At 38.8% G+C, this 17,280-nt stretch overlaps 1 protein-coding gene across 3 annotated transcripts; it reads right to left on the bottom strand.

Moving 5' to 3' along the window:
• Positions 1-2,126: 2,126 nt before the first annotated feature.
• On the bottom strand, positions 2,127-12,794 carry stx17 (syntaxin 17). Of its 3 annotated transcripts, XM_077598601.1 has the most exons (8): positions 12,673-12,786; positions 11,748-11,827; positions 10,932-11,100; positions 10,792-10,857; positions 8,130-8,462; positions 7,964-8,014; positions 6,409-6,495; positions 2,127-2,649 (listed from the first exon to the last, which is right to left on the bottom strand). In XM_077598601.1, the coding sequence occupies exons 3-8, from the start codon at positions 11,052-11,054 to the stop codon at positions 2,410-2,412; spliced, it is 900 nt and encodes a 299-aa protein (XP_077454727.1). In that variant the 5' UTR covers positions 11,055-11,100; positions 11,748-11,827; positions 12,673-12,786; the 3' UTR covers positions 2,127-2,409. The 3 variants fall into 3 exon arrangements, with proteins under 3 accessions (XP_077454727.1, XP_077454725.1, XP_077454726.1); XM_077598599.1 differs by lacking the exon at positions 11,748-11,827 and having other exon boundaries at positions 12,673-12,794; XM_077598600.1 differs by lacking the exon at positions 12,673-12,786 and having other exon boundaries at positions 11,748-11,857.
• Positions 12,795-17,280: the final 4,486 nt, after the last annotated feature.

Here is a 17,280-nt window from a genome sequence, read left to right as displayed (position 1 = left end):
GGTCGGATTGTTTGATCCAGCCCGTGTCAGAAGAACTGTTGCAGAGACCAAAATTGTTGCACCGATAAATACTGATAAAATGAATGTTGGGCTTTTAGGTGGGATTTCAGGATGAATCTAAAAGGTGCAAAACCTCTACACATAAACTTGACGATCTCAAAAGCTGTTATCATGCAATGTTTAAGGACTTTTTGCCCCAGTTGCATTTCTATAAAAAGGAAGAGCTATTTTACACAGCAGGCATTTGCTCCTCAATTGGACCAATGTATATCCTTGCTTGATTAGAATTGGAATGGAAACACTTGTCTTCATGCATTTCACATTTTTCCATCATAAGACCAAGAATTGATCAACAGTGCTTTAAACAGGAACCGAAAATGTCCGTAAAGCCAAACCGGAGTCACTTAGAAATGCGTGTTTAGGACATTGAAAAGTCAAAAGTTTATCTGAATAGGTTAAATTCCATGTTGGCATCATCCTGATATTCAACCTAACATTTTATTTGTTAATACAGACAAAACTGCTCTGGATAAGGAAATATTTCCCAAAAAGAAACTACTCCTGATATGTGTATTTGGCTAAAACATTCAAATTCATAAAGACGCCTGCGAGAGATTTTTTTTTAACTACGATTGTTAGAGATCCCATTCCGAGATTTTGCACACGGCCCCCAGAATCACACAAATACTAAGGACTACTCTTCTAAATATACAATAAATCCTTCAAAAACTAGATGCGTCATGAACAGAAACTCAAAAATACTCCTAATGAACCTGATCATTACATTTTCATCAGAACTAAACGGGGCACAAAATCACTGAACAAAATATTGCAAATTTGCCAAAGATAGGACTCAAATTATAACTACTGTTTTGTGCTTTGCCACGGAAGCAAAAAAAATACCTCCATTGTAACGCATCATGAAAAGTTGCGCCTTCTGTGGTTCGCAGAATTATTTTCGACCGAATTATGTGTACACGCATTTCCACATGCTCATGACTGTTTTGTGTGTGGGGGGGGGAAGAGGAGCCCGCTCGTAGTTCTTAGTTTTCTGTACAAATTGTTGATCCCTTGAATAGATCCTAGAGTGGACTGGTTTCACAAATTTGTACTGTCCAATGGAGGCCAAGAGACATTGTGACATATCTGCCCATATGGAAAAAAAATGGATGCCATTTCCTAACAAGTCATCTCGATAGGGGAACAATTTGGGAAAGGGATGACGATTAAAAGTCCTTTTACAATATCTTGTGTCTTTGCTGTTTTTAGTCTGCTCGCTAAATTGAGATTAACATTTAATTTGGCTGCCCAGAAATTGTAAAATGCAAAGGATGGAGTTCATTCGTCCTCAAATGACCTGCATTTGTGTGTGATTGTGTTAAGAAGTAATCGCTTATATAACTTTAAAAGCAATTTCGCAGAATGCAACGGCAACCGTGACAATAGTACATTTTGGAACTAATTTGATCTGACAGAGCAGCATTTTATTTGTTGCCGTTGACGTCACTAGATGTCTAATCCATTTTGATTGGGAGGGGCTGGCAGGGAATGATGAGCAGCCAGTCATCGCATTTAAAATGAATTGGACGTTACCGGCAGTCACTTTAGAATGCTGTTAAATTAAGGGTGATGTATTTTTGTTATATTATTTTATATTTTAATTTTATTTATTCATAATATATACATTTTCTGGATAAAAATGGACAATACGTGAGTGGCAGATCTCCGTCTAAGCATCAATATTCAACCCAAATATGCCTTCCAACTGCCAGATACATTTATGACCTCTATCATGCTGCAAAATATCACCCCACTTTCTCTCATATCTATACTTCTCTCAAAATTTCTGTCAAAAAAGTTCATCCATGTTATGGCAAAATGTATTTTATTTAACTGTGACCTTTGACCTCATTACCCCAACACTTACTAATCACCTCTTGCAACATATCCTGCAAGTTTGATGAAAATAAAACAAATATAAAAAAAACACATTTGAGTCTACATGACTCAAAATATGATGTCCATATCAGCTTTGATTTTTTTTAAATCACCAGTCACTGAAACTAATGGCCCGCTTGAAAAAAAATGAGTTATATAATTTTATAGTGTAATATCACAAGTTCTGCTAAGTTTGAGTTAATTTTATTTGTAAAGGCATTTCTTTGATACAACTTGTACAAGCTCTTTTGTGACGACAAAACTTGGCAGGGGAGAACACTTCAGTCTATAAAAGCGACTGCGGTGACTCTCATATTTAGCACGAGGCTCAGCACACAACGTTCAATGTGATGCAGATCCACGGAAAAAAATGTTAAAATACGTCTTAAGGGACCCAGATCGGTCATAGTTAAGTAGCTAACAGTCGTAACTCCACGGGTGCGGTGGTGGGCCGCAAACTCTACCGCTCGCTCACTTGTCCTTGTCTGCCAGGTCCTTACTCGGCGGCGCAGTCAGCTGCTTCATCTGCAGCCCCAGCAGGCGTTTGTTGTGTTTTTTCGCCAACTTGCCTCCCGCGAATCCCAAAGCGCTACCGCCCAGGGCCGCCGCGCCCGCGGTTTTGAGTCCGATGATAAGGCCCAGTGGACCCGCTATGGCGCCGCCCAGGAGCGCGCCGGCCAAAGGCAACAATGTCCACTTGTAGCCCGCCGCCTGCGTGCACAGCCACATCAAGATTTTAAAAAAATGGTTGAATTGTAATACCATTCATTCATATTTACATATACATTCGTACCCTAGCGCAGGTCAATTTATCCCTTTAATTCCAAAGTTTTGATGGAAAACTTACCAAGTCAAGCTGACGCCAACAATTCTAAATTCCAGGTAAACTGGATTTATGTTAAATGAACAGTTTGAAGTCAACCGAATTTAAGTATTATATTAATACATTACTCTTTTCATATGCCTATAACTGTAATATTTAATAAACAGACTTGATAATTGTACTTGTGTTTGTGTATTGGTGCAAAAACAAGTAGTAATAATGGGGATGATCCGACTTTGCAGTTTTTGGATTATTGCGGCCAAGTCAGGTCTACATTATCTGCGATATTCGAGGAATTACTGTACACAAAGAAGATCAATTAATCCAAGTGGTAAACAAATGAGTTATCTCATTGACAGCGTAGACAACTGAGCTAAACTGCTTATCTGAAAATAGCTTGTCTCATCTCTTTTTCTGAACCGCTTTATCACCATTAGGCTCGCGGGGGGTGCTGGAGCCAATTCCAGCTGTCTCCGGGCCTGAATCGGTGGCCAGCCAATCGCAGGGCACAAGGAGACGGGCAACCATTCACGCTCACACTTATACCTAGGGGCAATTTAGAGTGTCCAATCAGCCTATCATGCATGTTTTTGGAATGTGGGAGGAAACCGGAGTACCCGGAAGAAACCCATACAAGCCCGAGGAGAACATGCAAACTCCACACAGGTGGAAGTGACCTGGATTCGAACCCAGGACCCCAGAGCTGTAAGGCCGTAACCACTCGCTCCACTGGGCCACCCGAAATTAGCCTGTACACCTCAGAAAAAGCTAACTTGCCACCGTTATCTGCGACCCCTTAACTACGATGATACCAAATATTGTTAATAACAAATAAATCACGTTGTAACACTGTACCAAACTAATCAAGCCCCTGATAGTGATGACCTACTATTAATAAATATATATCACAAAATCAAAAAACACAAAGCTTATTTCTAAAGAATTTTGAAGCCAAAATGTCCTTCAATTCTGGAATGACCCCTATATCATATAATTGGGTATCAGTGAGCCTGCTGAGGGATTGTCAATCCATGCAGACGAGTTTGTGTGCGTGTCTGAATGTGAAAGTTACATTGGAAGTGTTCCTTCAAACCGGTTTCATTATCTTCTTTGGCTGGTTTTGCAGCTGCTATCTTCAGAGTGGAAGGTGCTGATGGCAATTAATGAGCACACGCGCACACAAGCTCTCTTGATTAACACCTCAGTATTAAATCCATCTAGTTCAAACGCTAACCTCCCTCAATTTCACCCCTGTGGCAAGCAATTCAATTTGTTTTTTTTACTTCCTGAGTTGAGTTAAAAAGATTGCGGTTGTCGAGGATATGTATATATGAATACATAATGTGCGTGCAGTGTCGTCTGACCTGATGACAGATAGCGAGGCATTTCACTTTCAACATGTAAAAACATCTGACGTGGCTCTCATCTGAGTTATCGTCACCCTTTTCGCCTAATGTGCAAACTCCACCTTGTGTGGTTCAAATAGGACTCGTTACCCTTACAGTTGGGTGTCGCAAATAATATTAGGTACGATGAATAGTGACCGTGTCAAAAAGCAAAAGAAATGACTACACGGATGTCATTTAACATAAAAATTATAATAATTGGAATTTATATCAGGTTGTCCTTTACCATTTCAAATGTATTCCACTTAAAACAATGCGTTAGGGACCGGAAGCATTGTGTAGTTTTTTTTTTTCTGCGATTCTGGTTGTGACATCATAACCAGAATTGATGATAGTGCTGTGCTAGGTAGGAGATGTTGACAGAATGACAGAAGGGTCACACATAAACAAAAGAGTAGCTCATTCTGGGTGTGATTTTTAGTAGGCGGGGCCAAGGTAGCTGAGAAAAGGGAGACTAATTATGATCTAATTCTATTATTAAGCCGTTTCTGTTCTGTTTTTTGGATAGATTTGCATCTAAAATATGGTTGTGCATGATTTTAAAGTCACTTGCGGTAGTATTTTATAGCAACTTTAAAGTCCTATTGTCACCATTTATTCTAGTGATGGAGCAATTTGGGTTTTCTAGGACTGATACCAATTCTTAGTAGTTATGGGAGGCCAATGACTGATATTTGAAGCCATTTGCAGTGAAATTGTAAAAAAAAAAAAATGCAAGCCCTGAACTTTATAGACTATAATTTGCACCTTAATATAAGTTTAAGGGAGAGACATTTTTTTTATTTAAATCGGAAACCAAGATAAAACATACTTTAAAATAAAAATAGTTCCATGGAGAACAATAGACTAAATAAGCATTGGTTAACAATTTTTTTGATAACTTCAGAAAACTAGGCTTACAGTGGTCAGAGTGAAAAAAAAAACATTTATATATCAGTCAGTGAAACCAAGTGTGACTCAAAGTCCAGAAAATATGGTAAATGATTCAATATTGTTTTGAATCCATTTTAAAGACTCACAAACATACATAAGTTTTAAAAGTGTAAATTGGACTTTTAAAGTAAATTTTTAGAGTTTACCTAATACACTGAAATCACATTGAGTTGCAAGGTTGAAAGCGATGTTTCTGTACTTTTTAATGACAGAGGGGCATTTTTCTAGATATACTTTGGTTCACTTCCTATTAATTTTAAAGCTTTCTGATGAGTTTGAGCTATTTCCTGGTCAGTTATTTTGTCTTCCTGTTGATTTTAGGGCAATTCTGTAATAATAGGATTTGGTTTGGGCTCATTTATGGATACTTTCAGTTGATTTGGGGTCAATTCCTGGTCACTTTCTTTTGATGTTGGGGTATTTTTTTTAATATAATAAACACAAATGGAGATTTGCTTGGAAATAAATTGGAGTGATTGCAAATGTATTTGTGGGTGTTAGATGTGCGTTGGGAAAAATGGGGACATCTAAAATGTGTATGGAGTTTTTTGTCAATTTTTTGGTGGAATTTTCTGTTTTTGCAAACAAAACAAACCCTGGTGATAACTTTTGAACCTGAAGTTTGAGATTTTTTTTTGCCTTTTAAAAACTCAACTTCTAACTTATTGGCTGATAACATCCAGTCATTTGGTGCTTTGAATCCTTCTGTGAATTTAAACGAGTTTATCACTACTAGTGGTGCATTCCGGTTGATTTGATTTTGATTTCTGGCAGGGAATGAACGATATATTGGATATCTGGTGCCATCAATGGCCGCACATGAGTTAAGGGCACATTTTACTATGTATTTTCAGGTTGTGGTGGGCAAAATTAGCCTCAGCGTTCAATGCGACCCTGATATCGAAAAAACACCCCAATGAAGTTTGTCAATTGTGTCAACTGTGACTGTGTGGGTGTGCGTCGTTGAGTGTTAAGTGGCTCCAACACGTGATTCACGCCGATGCTGTCGGGCCAAACGCTCGACATTTCGAGTGTGTCATACGTGCGAAGGCCACCGAGGTACACTCAGCGCTCCGAGTGTGCGCATGCTGAAATGGCGACCAAAACACCGAGTGCTTGTTGTCCACGCACAGACCACCTCTTTCATTCGTCTCCTCTCTCAATTTCCTTAATTGTGGCTTTCCTCCGCATTCGAGCGGATCAATAGGGACAAACGCTGTCGGAATGGCTGCGAGGCAAAGTGCCATCGATCTGCTGGCCTCCCGAACCCGGCGCGCGCGTTGACACGTTAAAACAGAGCATACACACCTTCCCCAGGCTTCTGGACCCCTCCTCCACATTGGCAGCGGCGGTGTTGACGTTGCCCTCAATGCTGTCAATCATCTCCTGCTGGGACTACAACACAGGGGTTACAATCACTTACTCACGCTTATTCTGTCGCAAACACATTTGCACACACATCTAGCTGTCCACTATTGCTTTTAACTACGTATTATGATACATACGTAAGGGTGAGTGCGTGTAGGTTGGGTGCATTTTAAGAAGATTACGCTTGTCGGGTTGTGTGTGCTGTGTAGCTCATGAAATATTCAGAGTGGCAGCTGTCTCTCTCCCTATGAGGGCCACATGGACACAGTGACCAAATAACAAGGGAGGGGGGGGCACTTTCCATCGCCTCCACCTCACCGTCACTTTCCATTCATAACACTTCACATTCACAATAACACACAAAAGCTTTCTTTTATATTGGTAAACGCAGTCACCATCCCGTTCAAATATTTCAATCGAGCCCGTAAATTGCTTGCCTGTTCCGTTTTCTTTGACATTTTCCTCCATAAATTATTGGACAAATATATAATAATGATAATAATAATAATCGGACATAGGCTTTGTCATCATCATTGACTTGACAGTACACTATTATGATAATACTGATGATAATAATGAAAATACAATATGAATAGTCGGAATAAGGAGTTGTTAGCATGAAATGCTTCTGGAGTGTCAGCTCAGGTGAGGCAAAAAAGAAAAAAAAACAATTATAAGGTGAGGTGAACTTGAGTTTGAACTCAATTATTTGCAATGCAGTTCATGAGACTCATGAAGACTTAGACAATAATGAACAGTGGGGAAAAAGCAATCGGATGATAAAATAATTTAGAACCAGTTTGAGTTTGCTGCCATGTCCATCATCATATAAATAGTTTTTAGGAGTTTGGGGGCAAGGGTGAGGTGTTCCTATTTTCATGTACAGATAGTTAAAAGATGTAGTCTTTGATGAAACTGAATTATAAACCAGGAACTGTGATAAAGCAACACCCCGTTGTGTGATTTAGAACAGAATTTTAAAAAAAAAAAGACTAGAAAATGGCAAAAAGACCACATGCACAGTATTTCCATTGTGGCTCTATACTAGAATAGGACTCCCCTGGCGGCATCGTCCCCCCCTCGAGATGCCGGAACAACATGTCTATGCTCTTTCCTCTCGCTTATTTGAACCATCACTACATCTTCACTCTCTCTCTCTCTCTCTGCCACTGTTAATCCCTCGTGGCCCCATCCCATAGGATGAGGTGATAATCTGAACCGTCTGTTCTCCACCTGCTCCAATGGATCCCCATGATGCCCACCTCCCCTCCCATGGACATCTATTCCCCCAACAGAGTCCTCCATTGCTTCTTGTCTGCTGCTCAAGTTTTCCCCCGCGCCTCTGCCGAGAGCCCCCCTGGGGTACTCCACGGTCGTCCTTAAACTGATCTGCTCTCTCAAAGGAGTCCCATCAGCAACATAAACACATTGGGATGGGGGCCCGGGGGGTGTTGCACACCAACAGGAGTGAAAGCCAATTGTTGTTCAGACTTACGTGGACGAGCACAGAGAAGCTTGTCACCAAACCGCTTAGTTCTTGCAGATCCTGAAAAGTAAGTGCAGGTGTTACGTTACATTTATTTGATAAAACTTCCCATTTCCATTCATCTCCATTGAATTTAAATGTTGCAATAAACGTATGCATGCCTAGGTGGCATTACCTCTTCAAGGTCGTCCCAGGATTCTGCAGCGCTTTCTTCTGCAGGGATCTCTGGCAGCTGGGACTGAATTTGCCACCCACAATTGGAGTCCTCGTCCACAACATCACCACCGTGGTGAGTGCCAGGCTCACAACCGGACGGCCGATCTGAGTCAGGCGAAGGCGGGAATGGTGTGGGCTGAGTGGTCGGGTTGGAGTGCAACTGCAGGAAATCTCGCACGGCGACGGACGCCCTGTCCTTGACCGGTTCGACCAGCTTCTCCAGAGCTTCGGCGTCTTCCGCCCGCACGCGGCTGCACAGTTTCTCCATCTCTCTGACGTTGGCTCGTAGTTGCTGCAGCAAAGACAATATGGTTGACTTTGAGGTTACAATATTTTTCTGACTATAAGTCGCACAATAAAGAGGAAAAAAATATATATATATATCGCACTTTCAGGAGAGATTTTTATTTCATTAGAAACCAAAAACCAACAACTACAATGGAGAAAAAAGACTAAATAAGCTTCTGATAGGTTGACAATTTTTCAGATAACTATCACTTGAAATAAGAACAAACCAGGCTGTCGTAGTCAGAGAAAAAAAACATACAGTTGGGCCTTGAATATCGTGGTTATTGTTGACCAGACATGGCTCCGATAAACGAAAAACCGCAAAGTAGGCTTTCTGGCTGCTCATCCAGTATACAGGCAGCAAGGCTTTGTTCTTAGTTGTATTAAGTATATTTTGTGTTCTTGTGGCCATGTCATGTCTACATTATCCAGGATTTTTTTTTTAATTGTATTTTTTTAGAAAAAAAATTGCCATGTAGTGAAGCCGCGAAATAAAGAAAGATCACAGTTCATAAGTCGTAGGCCGAGCCAAACTATGAAAAAAAAAAATGCAATTTGTAGTCTGGAAAATACAGTACATATTCCCCCTGCTTTTTATGTGGGTTCTGTCTGGGCAGCGCAGTCCACAAAAATTAAAGCATATGTCGATTTTACCTGTGTAAACTGAATTCAAAGATTTGTATTCCTGAAATAAAACACACAGTTGGCACTCAGTGACGAGGCCTGCACAATATATTGTTTGAACATCGCCATCGCAATATTGCGTGTGCATTTGTTTCTTTTTTTTGAACCCGCAAACCTTTGTTTTGCTTCATAAAAGCCTTCTGGATCCCATTTATATACAATCACGTCATCATTCACAGACGAACCGCATTAGCCTGGATTAAATGCTATTATGTAAAGACAATGTGGTTATTGTGAGTCAACCTGTTTTCCCAAACAGAACTATTAACGGCATTTGGTAGAAAAAGCAAAAAATTTAATATAGCAATATATAGCAAACCCCCAAAAAGTTAACAATGTCAGTCAATTTTGTTCAGTCCTTGTAGTGATGCACTTTGGCAATGGGCCTAAAGTTAACTGCGTTGACAAAGACAATGATTTGCTACAATGATGGAAATGTTGAGAGGGATAGAGTTTGGCGGTGGGGCAACCAGAAGCCCCTTTACGCTCCAAGGGTGATAGAAGGATTACACCTCAGTCCTTGAGCCTCTAGGGTGCTTCAGGGAAAAATCCTGAGCCGCCTGATGGTGAAGAGGTTCACTCGCCTGACTTTGGTGCAATTTTTAGGGGCTGCAAGATTTTGGAGGTTTCAGTAAATATACTTTCCTGTTCTTCAGTCTAGTACACATAACTCAGAGTGCAGTAACACGAGTCAAGTTTAACACCATGAAGACACAAAAAAGCACTCTGTGTACCTCCCTGGGGGCTCAGAAATAGCTTTGAGAAGATTGGTGGGTGCCTAGTGGCTTCCAGGCAACAGCATCCTAGTGGGAATTTCATACCCATCATGAGCCGACACACACTCACAAAAACATTAATTCAAGGTTGGAACATTGGACATTTTTGCAGTTTCCTTGGTCACAGAGTGCAATTGTATCCCCTAAAGGCTGTACAAGTTGGTAATTTAACATAATGTGTGGAATTTGCCTGAATTTAACTTCAGACTTCTATCAGCTGTGCTAGAGTCTCACTTTTGATCAGAATTTATGATGATATATCATTTACTATCGTTTTATACGCACACATACATACACACACATAGTAAGGTTATTAAAAAATGTTCTGAGAGCTAATCAGGTTGACCGATTAGCCTCCTATTAAGCTTGTTGTTTTTGTTTTGTGTAGCTGAAAAACCATTATGTACCGTTAACCTATTTAACCTGTTGGTCTCTATTCTTTTGTTATCACATTTATGGTCCCAAAAGTTTGACTTATTTTGCAATGCTTTTTTAAAATGCATTTATTAACTGGTGTAATTTATCTCCAGTTTGACTTCTAGTCTGATATAAAATGTGTGGTTTCATTAAGGTGGGGTACAGTACGGGTTACCTTAATGTTTTTTTTTGTTTTTGTTGTCTTTTTTTACATTTCAAAATTTACTATCAACTATTCCAGCCCTTTAAAATTTGCTGACTGATGAACTGGCCATTTGAAGGGTTGAAATGGACATCGGGTCGTACAATAATTGTCAGGATAGGTCCGGCATTTTTTTAAAAAATGACTATTAAAAAAAAAACAATAAAAACATTTTTTGGCCAAGCTTAAATGAAAAAAAGTGCATGTTTTAATTCCTTGAGATCTTTTTAAATTAAAACTATGTCAGTATGTACCTGGACTGTCCGGCTGGCATTTATGTGCTCCTGATGAAGGGGGTCCCATTGTTTGCTTTGCTGGTACTACATAAAGATAAAAAAACAACGTTGTCATCCATCTTGAAGTGGATACAAAGCCGCGGTGTGAGAGGCGTCACCTTAAGTATGTTGTTGTGGTGTTTCTGCAGCCGCTCCAAGTCAGTGGGGAGAGCCACTTTAATGAACTTGTGAACTGGAGCCTCCAGCCGTCGCAACGTCAACTTAGCACCCCCCTCCGCCATTGGACTGGACGATGTGATTCCAGTCCACACGTGCAGGATTTGGGCTCTAGACATACAATACATCTCAAACATTGGATTGGATTGGATAACTTTATTCATCCCGTATTCGGGAAATTTCATTGTCACAGTAGCAAGAGGGTAAGGATGCAGAAAAAGGAAGGGCATTTTAGACATAAATAGATAGGTAATAAGTAAGTTAATAAATAAATACATGAATAAATATGAATAAATAAATAAGCATGTTGCTGAAATATATATATATATATATATACATATATATACATACATATACATACATATATACACACATACACACACATACACACACACACACACATACACACACATACACACACATACACACACATACACACACATACACACACATACACACACATACACACACACACACATACACACACATACATACACATACACACACATACAATACACACACATACACACACACACATACACACACATAAACATACACACACACACACATACATATACATATATATATATATATATATATATATATATATATATATATATATATATATATATATATATATATATATATATATATATACATACACATGTACATATATGCATATACATACATACACACATATATATATATAAGCACATATATACATACATACACATAGATGTACATGCATGCATACATACGGTAGGTCTTAACACTCAGCCATTTGTTTTGTTAAAGAGCCTGACAGCTGATGGGAGTTTTCCGATTTCTGTGCGGTAGCCTTCTTGGCAAATTAAGAGCCACAAACAATATAGAGACACACAAGATAAGACATTTCAGGAATCTGCTGTGAAAATAATTCATTTGTTTCGGGCGAAAGGTGAACTTCACCCTAGACTAGTCGGCAGTCAATTCCATTGGATGCCGATCTGATAAACATAGTTTTAGACTAGTACACAAAGTAACGTAAGCAGTAAATGAGAAACATATAGTGGTAATATATTATATTAAAATAACATTTTTGACTTATGCACCTAATAATATGATGTATGAAAGGCAGTTTGGCTGGATTAGGTTACCAAACAGGGAGAAGATCGTGTCAACACAAGCAAATTCATACGAAGTAATTAATTCGATATGTTTGAAGTCTTCTGTGAAATTTGATCCGGTTTAGGTTGTCAACCGTACATAGCACGAGTATCTAAAGACAATCCTTTAATTCATAATAGTTTACGATTCAAGGGAACTAATCGTAAAAAAATTAATTATGATTATGTAGTTCCCATATGCAAAAGGTCATTTTAATTTTATAAGAATCATAAGGAACACAGGGGGAAAATACATTTATAAAGAAATGTTTACCAATAATTCAACAGTACAAGTAGTCTTAAATTTATAGTAATAACTATTTGAACATTTCAGCAATCGTAAAAGGCTTGTTAAACACATCAATTGAGAAATAAGAAGACATATATACAATTATTGACAAACTATTCCAAAATCAATATGGAGTGATCCGATTCTGATGTTTTTATTCCTCCTTTGATTGTGATGCTAGCTTTGACACTAAGAAGTCGCATAAAAATAAAAAACGGTCACACATAACCATCGTAGCACAACACTTACCCAGGATAAAACGTCTAAAACGCAGTAGTTATGATAAATGGAAAATCATGCAATAGCAGCTATGGGAGTCATTTGAGCCGTTTTCGATGTAAACAAGTCCCCACGAGTGCATCGAAAAATTGGGTCCGATCTCAAACAGCAGCGAGCGATAGAAATAATTCCGGGTGTTTTATTATTATTATTTTAAATTATATATATTTTTAGGACATTTGCTTACAAACGATCTATACACACTTTCCAAACTGTAATATTTGATCATTTAAAAGAATTTAAAAATAACAAATAGCTCCGGGCACCCCCAACAAATGCTCTTAAGACTAAATGAAACAACTATTTAATGTATACAACCTTGTTAAGAAAATCTTTCTTAACAAAATTGAACAGTGAAGAAGAAAAGTAAACCAAAAGTAGTGTACCGTAGTTTTTATAGCCCATAATCATGTGAAATTGAAATTGTTTCTGTGCAACACCTGAACTAATTTGATGCAACTACTATGCTGAAAAACAACTTTTGCAAGACAACTTTTTTCATATTTTAATTTTAAAAAAGTCTGCTTCTATGCTTAATGGGGAAAAACATTGTTTCTAATAATATTGATCACCCAAAGGCTTTTAACATATATATTTACATTGCATATGTGTTGAATTGTCACATTTCATATTGTGACAATATCTCTTGCTAGTGAGAAATATTTTGGCACAATTAAATATACCCAAAAAATCAATAATAATAATGTGCTCTTGTTTATTTCCACGCAATAACATTATCATAACTTGCTCACTTTGACAACCAAAACATTACAGTATGACGCGAGATGAGTGGGGTTGGGATTTCCCCTTCTCAGAGATGAAACGCTGTGAGTGGGTTTACCATGGGTTCCCACTTCCCTTCCTTTAGCACCTTTTAAATTTGACCCTCAGACCAACCCACATTTGTTCTTAACTTATCCGGTGAAGGGCTACTTTGATGCACGGGGAATTCCCCTGTTTTCAGATTTAAAAAAAAAGAGAAGGATCCCAAAAAAAAGCCAACTTAGTTCGTTTTTGCGCATTGGGGGTCTTGTGTAACACTTTAGCCACTTCCAGGGGACTCCCAGAGATGTAGATCGAAGGGGAACAAAATGCTGACGGTCGAATTACAAATCTTTATCCCACCTCCCGTTTTTCGACAGAGAGAGTGTGTGTGCTTCATTGTGTGTGTGTGTGCGTCAGACACAGGGACTCAGGTGTTATCCATTTCGGTCTAATCCAGGAAGTTAGTCAGCGGGAAAGGAAGTCAGCAGGTGGCTCTGATCACTTGTTATCTTCCGCTTCCTAAAGCAGGTGTCTTAAGGGTACATACAGTCATTATTTATTGTTGAAAAAACAGCATCTCAACTCATCTCATCTCATTTTCTGAACTACTTTAAATTGCCCCTAGATATGAGTGTGGGCGTGTAAGGTTGTTTGTCCCCTTGTGCCCTGCGATTGGCTAATTCAGGGTTTCCCCCGCCTCTGGCCCGAAGTCAGTCGGGATAGGCTCCAGCATCCCCGGCGACCCTAGTGAGGATAAAGCGGTTCAGAAAATGAGATGAGAATTAATTCTCACTCAAAGACAGTATATGGAATGTTTGATTGAATTTCTTGGTTCAAGATACAATGTGATTTATTTGGCAACCAATTCAATTCACCATGGAATATTTCAATTTAACGCTTTAATCTGAGTGAAATTTTATCAGTTCAGGTTTATATTCGATGTAATGTCAGATGTTATCAAATCCTTCACCCTTGGGGTCCTAAAGAAATTCCAGATTTGAATTCAAGACCTTTCTGGTATTCATTTCTTGATTCTATTGATTCCCTACTTGGCCAGGTTCCAATTCTGATTAGAAAAGGATAAATTATGAAGACGCAGCTGGAAATTAGAATGTGTGTGCACATACACACACACAAAGGGGGCCCTAATTAAGACTCTGGGGGTATTTGCTATCTGTCAGCTGTAATCGATTAACCTGGAGACTGACACATCACTCTGTACGTGTGTGATTGTGAGTATGCTTAGCTACCAGCTATTTATTTCTCTTGTTTTTCAGGGACCAAAGAATACTTGCGCAGTGATCTCTACGTTTGTGTTCCATGATTCAGCATCAGTGACATTCAAATTGATCTTTTAATCTGGGTTTTGACAAATAAAGGCGTTTTCATTAAGTCTTCATCAACTTGCAATTAACTCTAGCTACCTCAAATACAACATGTTAACACATGAGATTTCACAAAAAGACTTTTTGGTTCAGTTACACAGGGCACCAATTTAAAAAAAAGCTGTTTTTTAAGGTCTGTCATATGGTTGTCAAACTTAAAGTCAAAAATTGCACCAATATTTCAAGGTTGATTTTCTGCTGTATGTGACGTTATGTCAAGGTGAGTATTGATGTGTTTGAATCCATCTTTCAACGCCTTGCCGTTCTTAATGTCAATAATTTTTCCCAACAATGGTAGATTTGCGTGACCGGACGTTTCGTCGACGGACACTTCGTCGCCGGACACTTCGTCGCCGGACAGTTCGTCGACCGGACATTTCGTCGCCGGCGTTTCGTCGTAAGGTTAGTGGTTAGAATTAGGGTTAGGGGATAGTGGTTAAGTTTAGTGATTAGGATTAGGGTTAGGGGATAATGGTTAAGGTTAGTGGTTAAGGGTTAACCTAACCTCAACCTCGCGAACGATTGTTTTGTTGCTAAATAATTATTATCAACCAATTAATGTCTCTCTCTCAAAATTATAATCATGAGAGAGAGAGTTTTTACTTCAGATTTTTTAAAGGAACTTTGACATTAAAATAAAAGGCAATAAATAAAACGAAAATTGTCTGTCGACGAAATGTCTGGCGGCGAAGTGTCCGGCGACAAACTGTCTGTCGACGAAATGTCCGGGTACCTAGATTTGGTATTGGTCTATTGTTACTATTAGTGTGTTGCATCCACATTCTTTTTATTATTTTTATTATACACACTAGCTGGCAATAATGGTCAGTGTGAGCATCGGTGTCTGTGTACGCCTCAAGGAAATGTTCCGGAACGACTTTGGACTTTGACTTCAAATTTGGTGAATGTTAGCTTCCGTTCATTCATCTTCTGAAGTGCTTTTAACACACAAAATCAACACAAAAGGGCCAAATTTGGTATGCAACAAAGAACATCACAACACTGAGGCGCATGCCAGAACTGCACAGTTCCACTTGGTCACGCATGCAACTAAATGGGGATTACCCATGATACCTTTGTCCATCACGCACGTGCAGATTTTTCGCAATTTCCCAATCACAGTTGCCATCAATCAGCGAGCTGTGTTACACTGTTGCGCAGAGTGACGGCAGCGACAGTATGGACGACATGTACTGGGAAATGTCACCGTGGCGATCAATGCTGCTTAACGAGGCCGGAGGCTGATCCGGACCTCATGCTAACGCCTCCGTCTCTCCTTCTCCTGCCTTTCCTTCCTTCTTTCACTCACCTTAATCCTCTTCCAATCTCTTCTACTGAGAGCCCCCCACGGGCGGAAGGCAACCCCTTTAAACTGTGGAGAGGCTTGGCCTTGGAATGGTTTTAGTGAGAAGAACATAAACGAGCAAAAGGATGCTTAGAGTTGTTGTTGTTAGAGTTTGAGGATCTGATGTTGAATGGTTGAGTTTACCATGTTCGCCCCAAGATAATGTGGATTTTATTTGGGTATTCATCGTATTTTCCGGACCATAAGTTTGGCTGGGCCTGCAACTTGTATATGGCTTTTATTTTTTTACTCTGACTGCTAGGAGCTTGTTATGTTGTTGTTTTTTTAGAGTAGTTACATAAAAATAAATACCTTTATTATGTTATATTAACAGATGCCTATTTTATAAAAATGTTTTTAAAAAACTATTATTTTAACGTATAATGTTTGTTCTTGGTTTGCAACTTAAACTCCAGTGTGACGGACACATATTTTTTTTCACTTTTATTGTGGATTCTTTGGCGACTGTAATGTATACATGTTTTTTTCCCTTTTATTTTGCATTCTTTGAGTGTGACTTATTTTTATTTGCAACATATAGTGTGAAGAATATAGATATAAGTAAGTATTAGAACATTCTATTATTAAACATAGGTACCAAATACGTCGCCAACCCCTCTTCTCTTCACATTATATTTATATTGTGTTTGGAAAAAGTAATGAACTCCATTTAGAGCACATGTGTCAAAGTGGCGGCCCAGGGGCCAAATCTGGCCCACCACATCATTTCTTGTGGCCCGGGAAAGTAAATCATGAGTTCCGACTTTCTGTTTTAGGATCAAATTACAATGAAGAGTATAGATGTATATTAAATTTCCTGATTTCCCCCCTTTTAACTCAATAATTGTAATTTTTTAATCCATTTTTTCTGTGTTTTTAGTTCAAAAATCATTTTGTAAAATCTAAAAATATATTTAAAAAAAGCTAAAATAAACATTGTTTTAGATCTATAAAAACTGAATATTCAGGTCTTTTAATCCAGTTCTTGTAATCTATTTATAAAAAAAAATCTAAATATTATATTTAAAATGATCCGGCCCACATGAAATCAAGTTGACATTAACGCAGCCGGCGAACCAACCC

This window comes from Stigmatopora argus, chromosome 4 (genome assembly GCF_051989625.1).
Source record: "Stigmatopora argus isolate UIUO_Sarg chromosome 4, RoL_Sarg_1.0, whole genome shotgun sequence".
Classification (NCBI taxonomy): domain Eukaryota; kingdom Metazoa; phylum Chordata; class Actinopteri; order Syngnathiformes; family Syngnathidae; genus Stigmatopora; species Stigmatopora argus.
The sequence above is the reverse complement of the archived record's forward strand: the minus strand, read 5'-3'. Positions and strand labels throughout refer to the sequence as shown.

Coding starts and splice junctions, on each gene's coding strand:
- stx17 (XM_077598599.1), bottom strand. CDS start 11,054: ATGGCGGAGGGGGGTGCTAAGTTGACGTTGCGACGGCTGGAGGCTCCA. Junction 8,463..10,791: donor ATGCCAGCCGGACAGTCCAG/GTACATACTGAC, acceptor TCTTTGCTGCAG/CAACTACGAGCCAACGTCAG. Junction 6,496..7,963: donor GCTTCTCTGTGCTCGTCCAC/GTAAGTCTGAAC, acceptor CCTGTGTTGTAG/TCCCAGCAGGAGATGATTGA.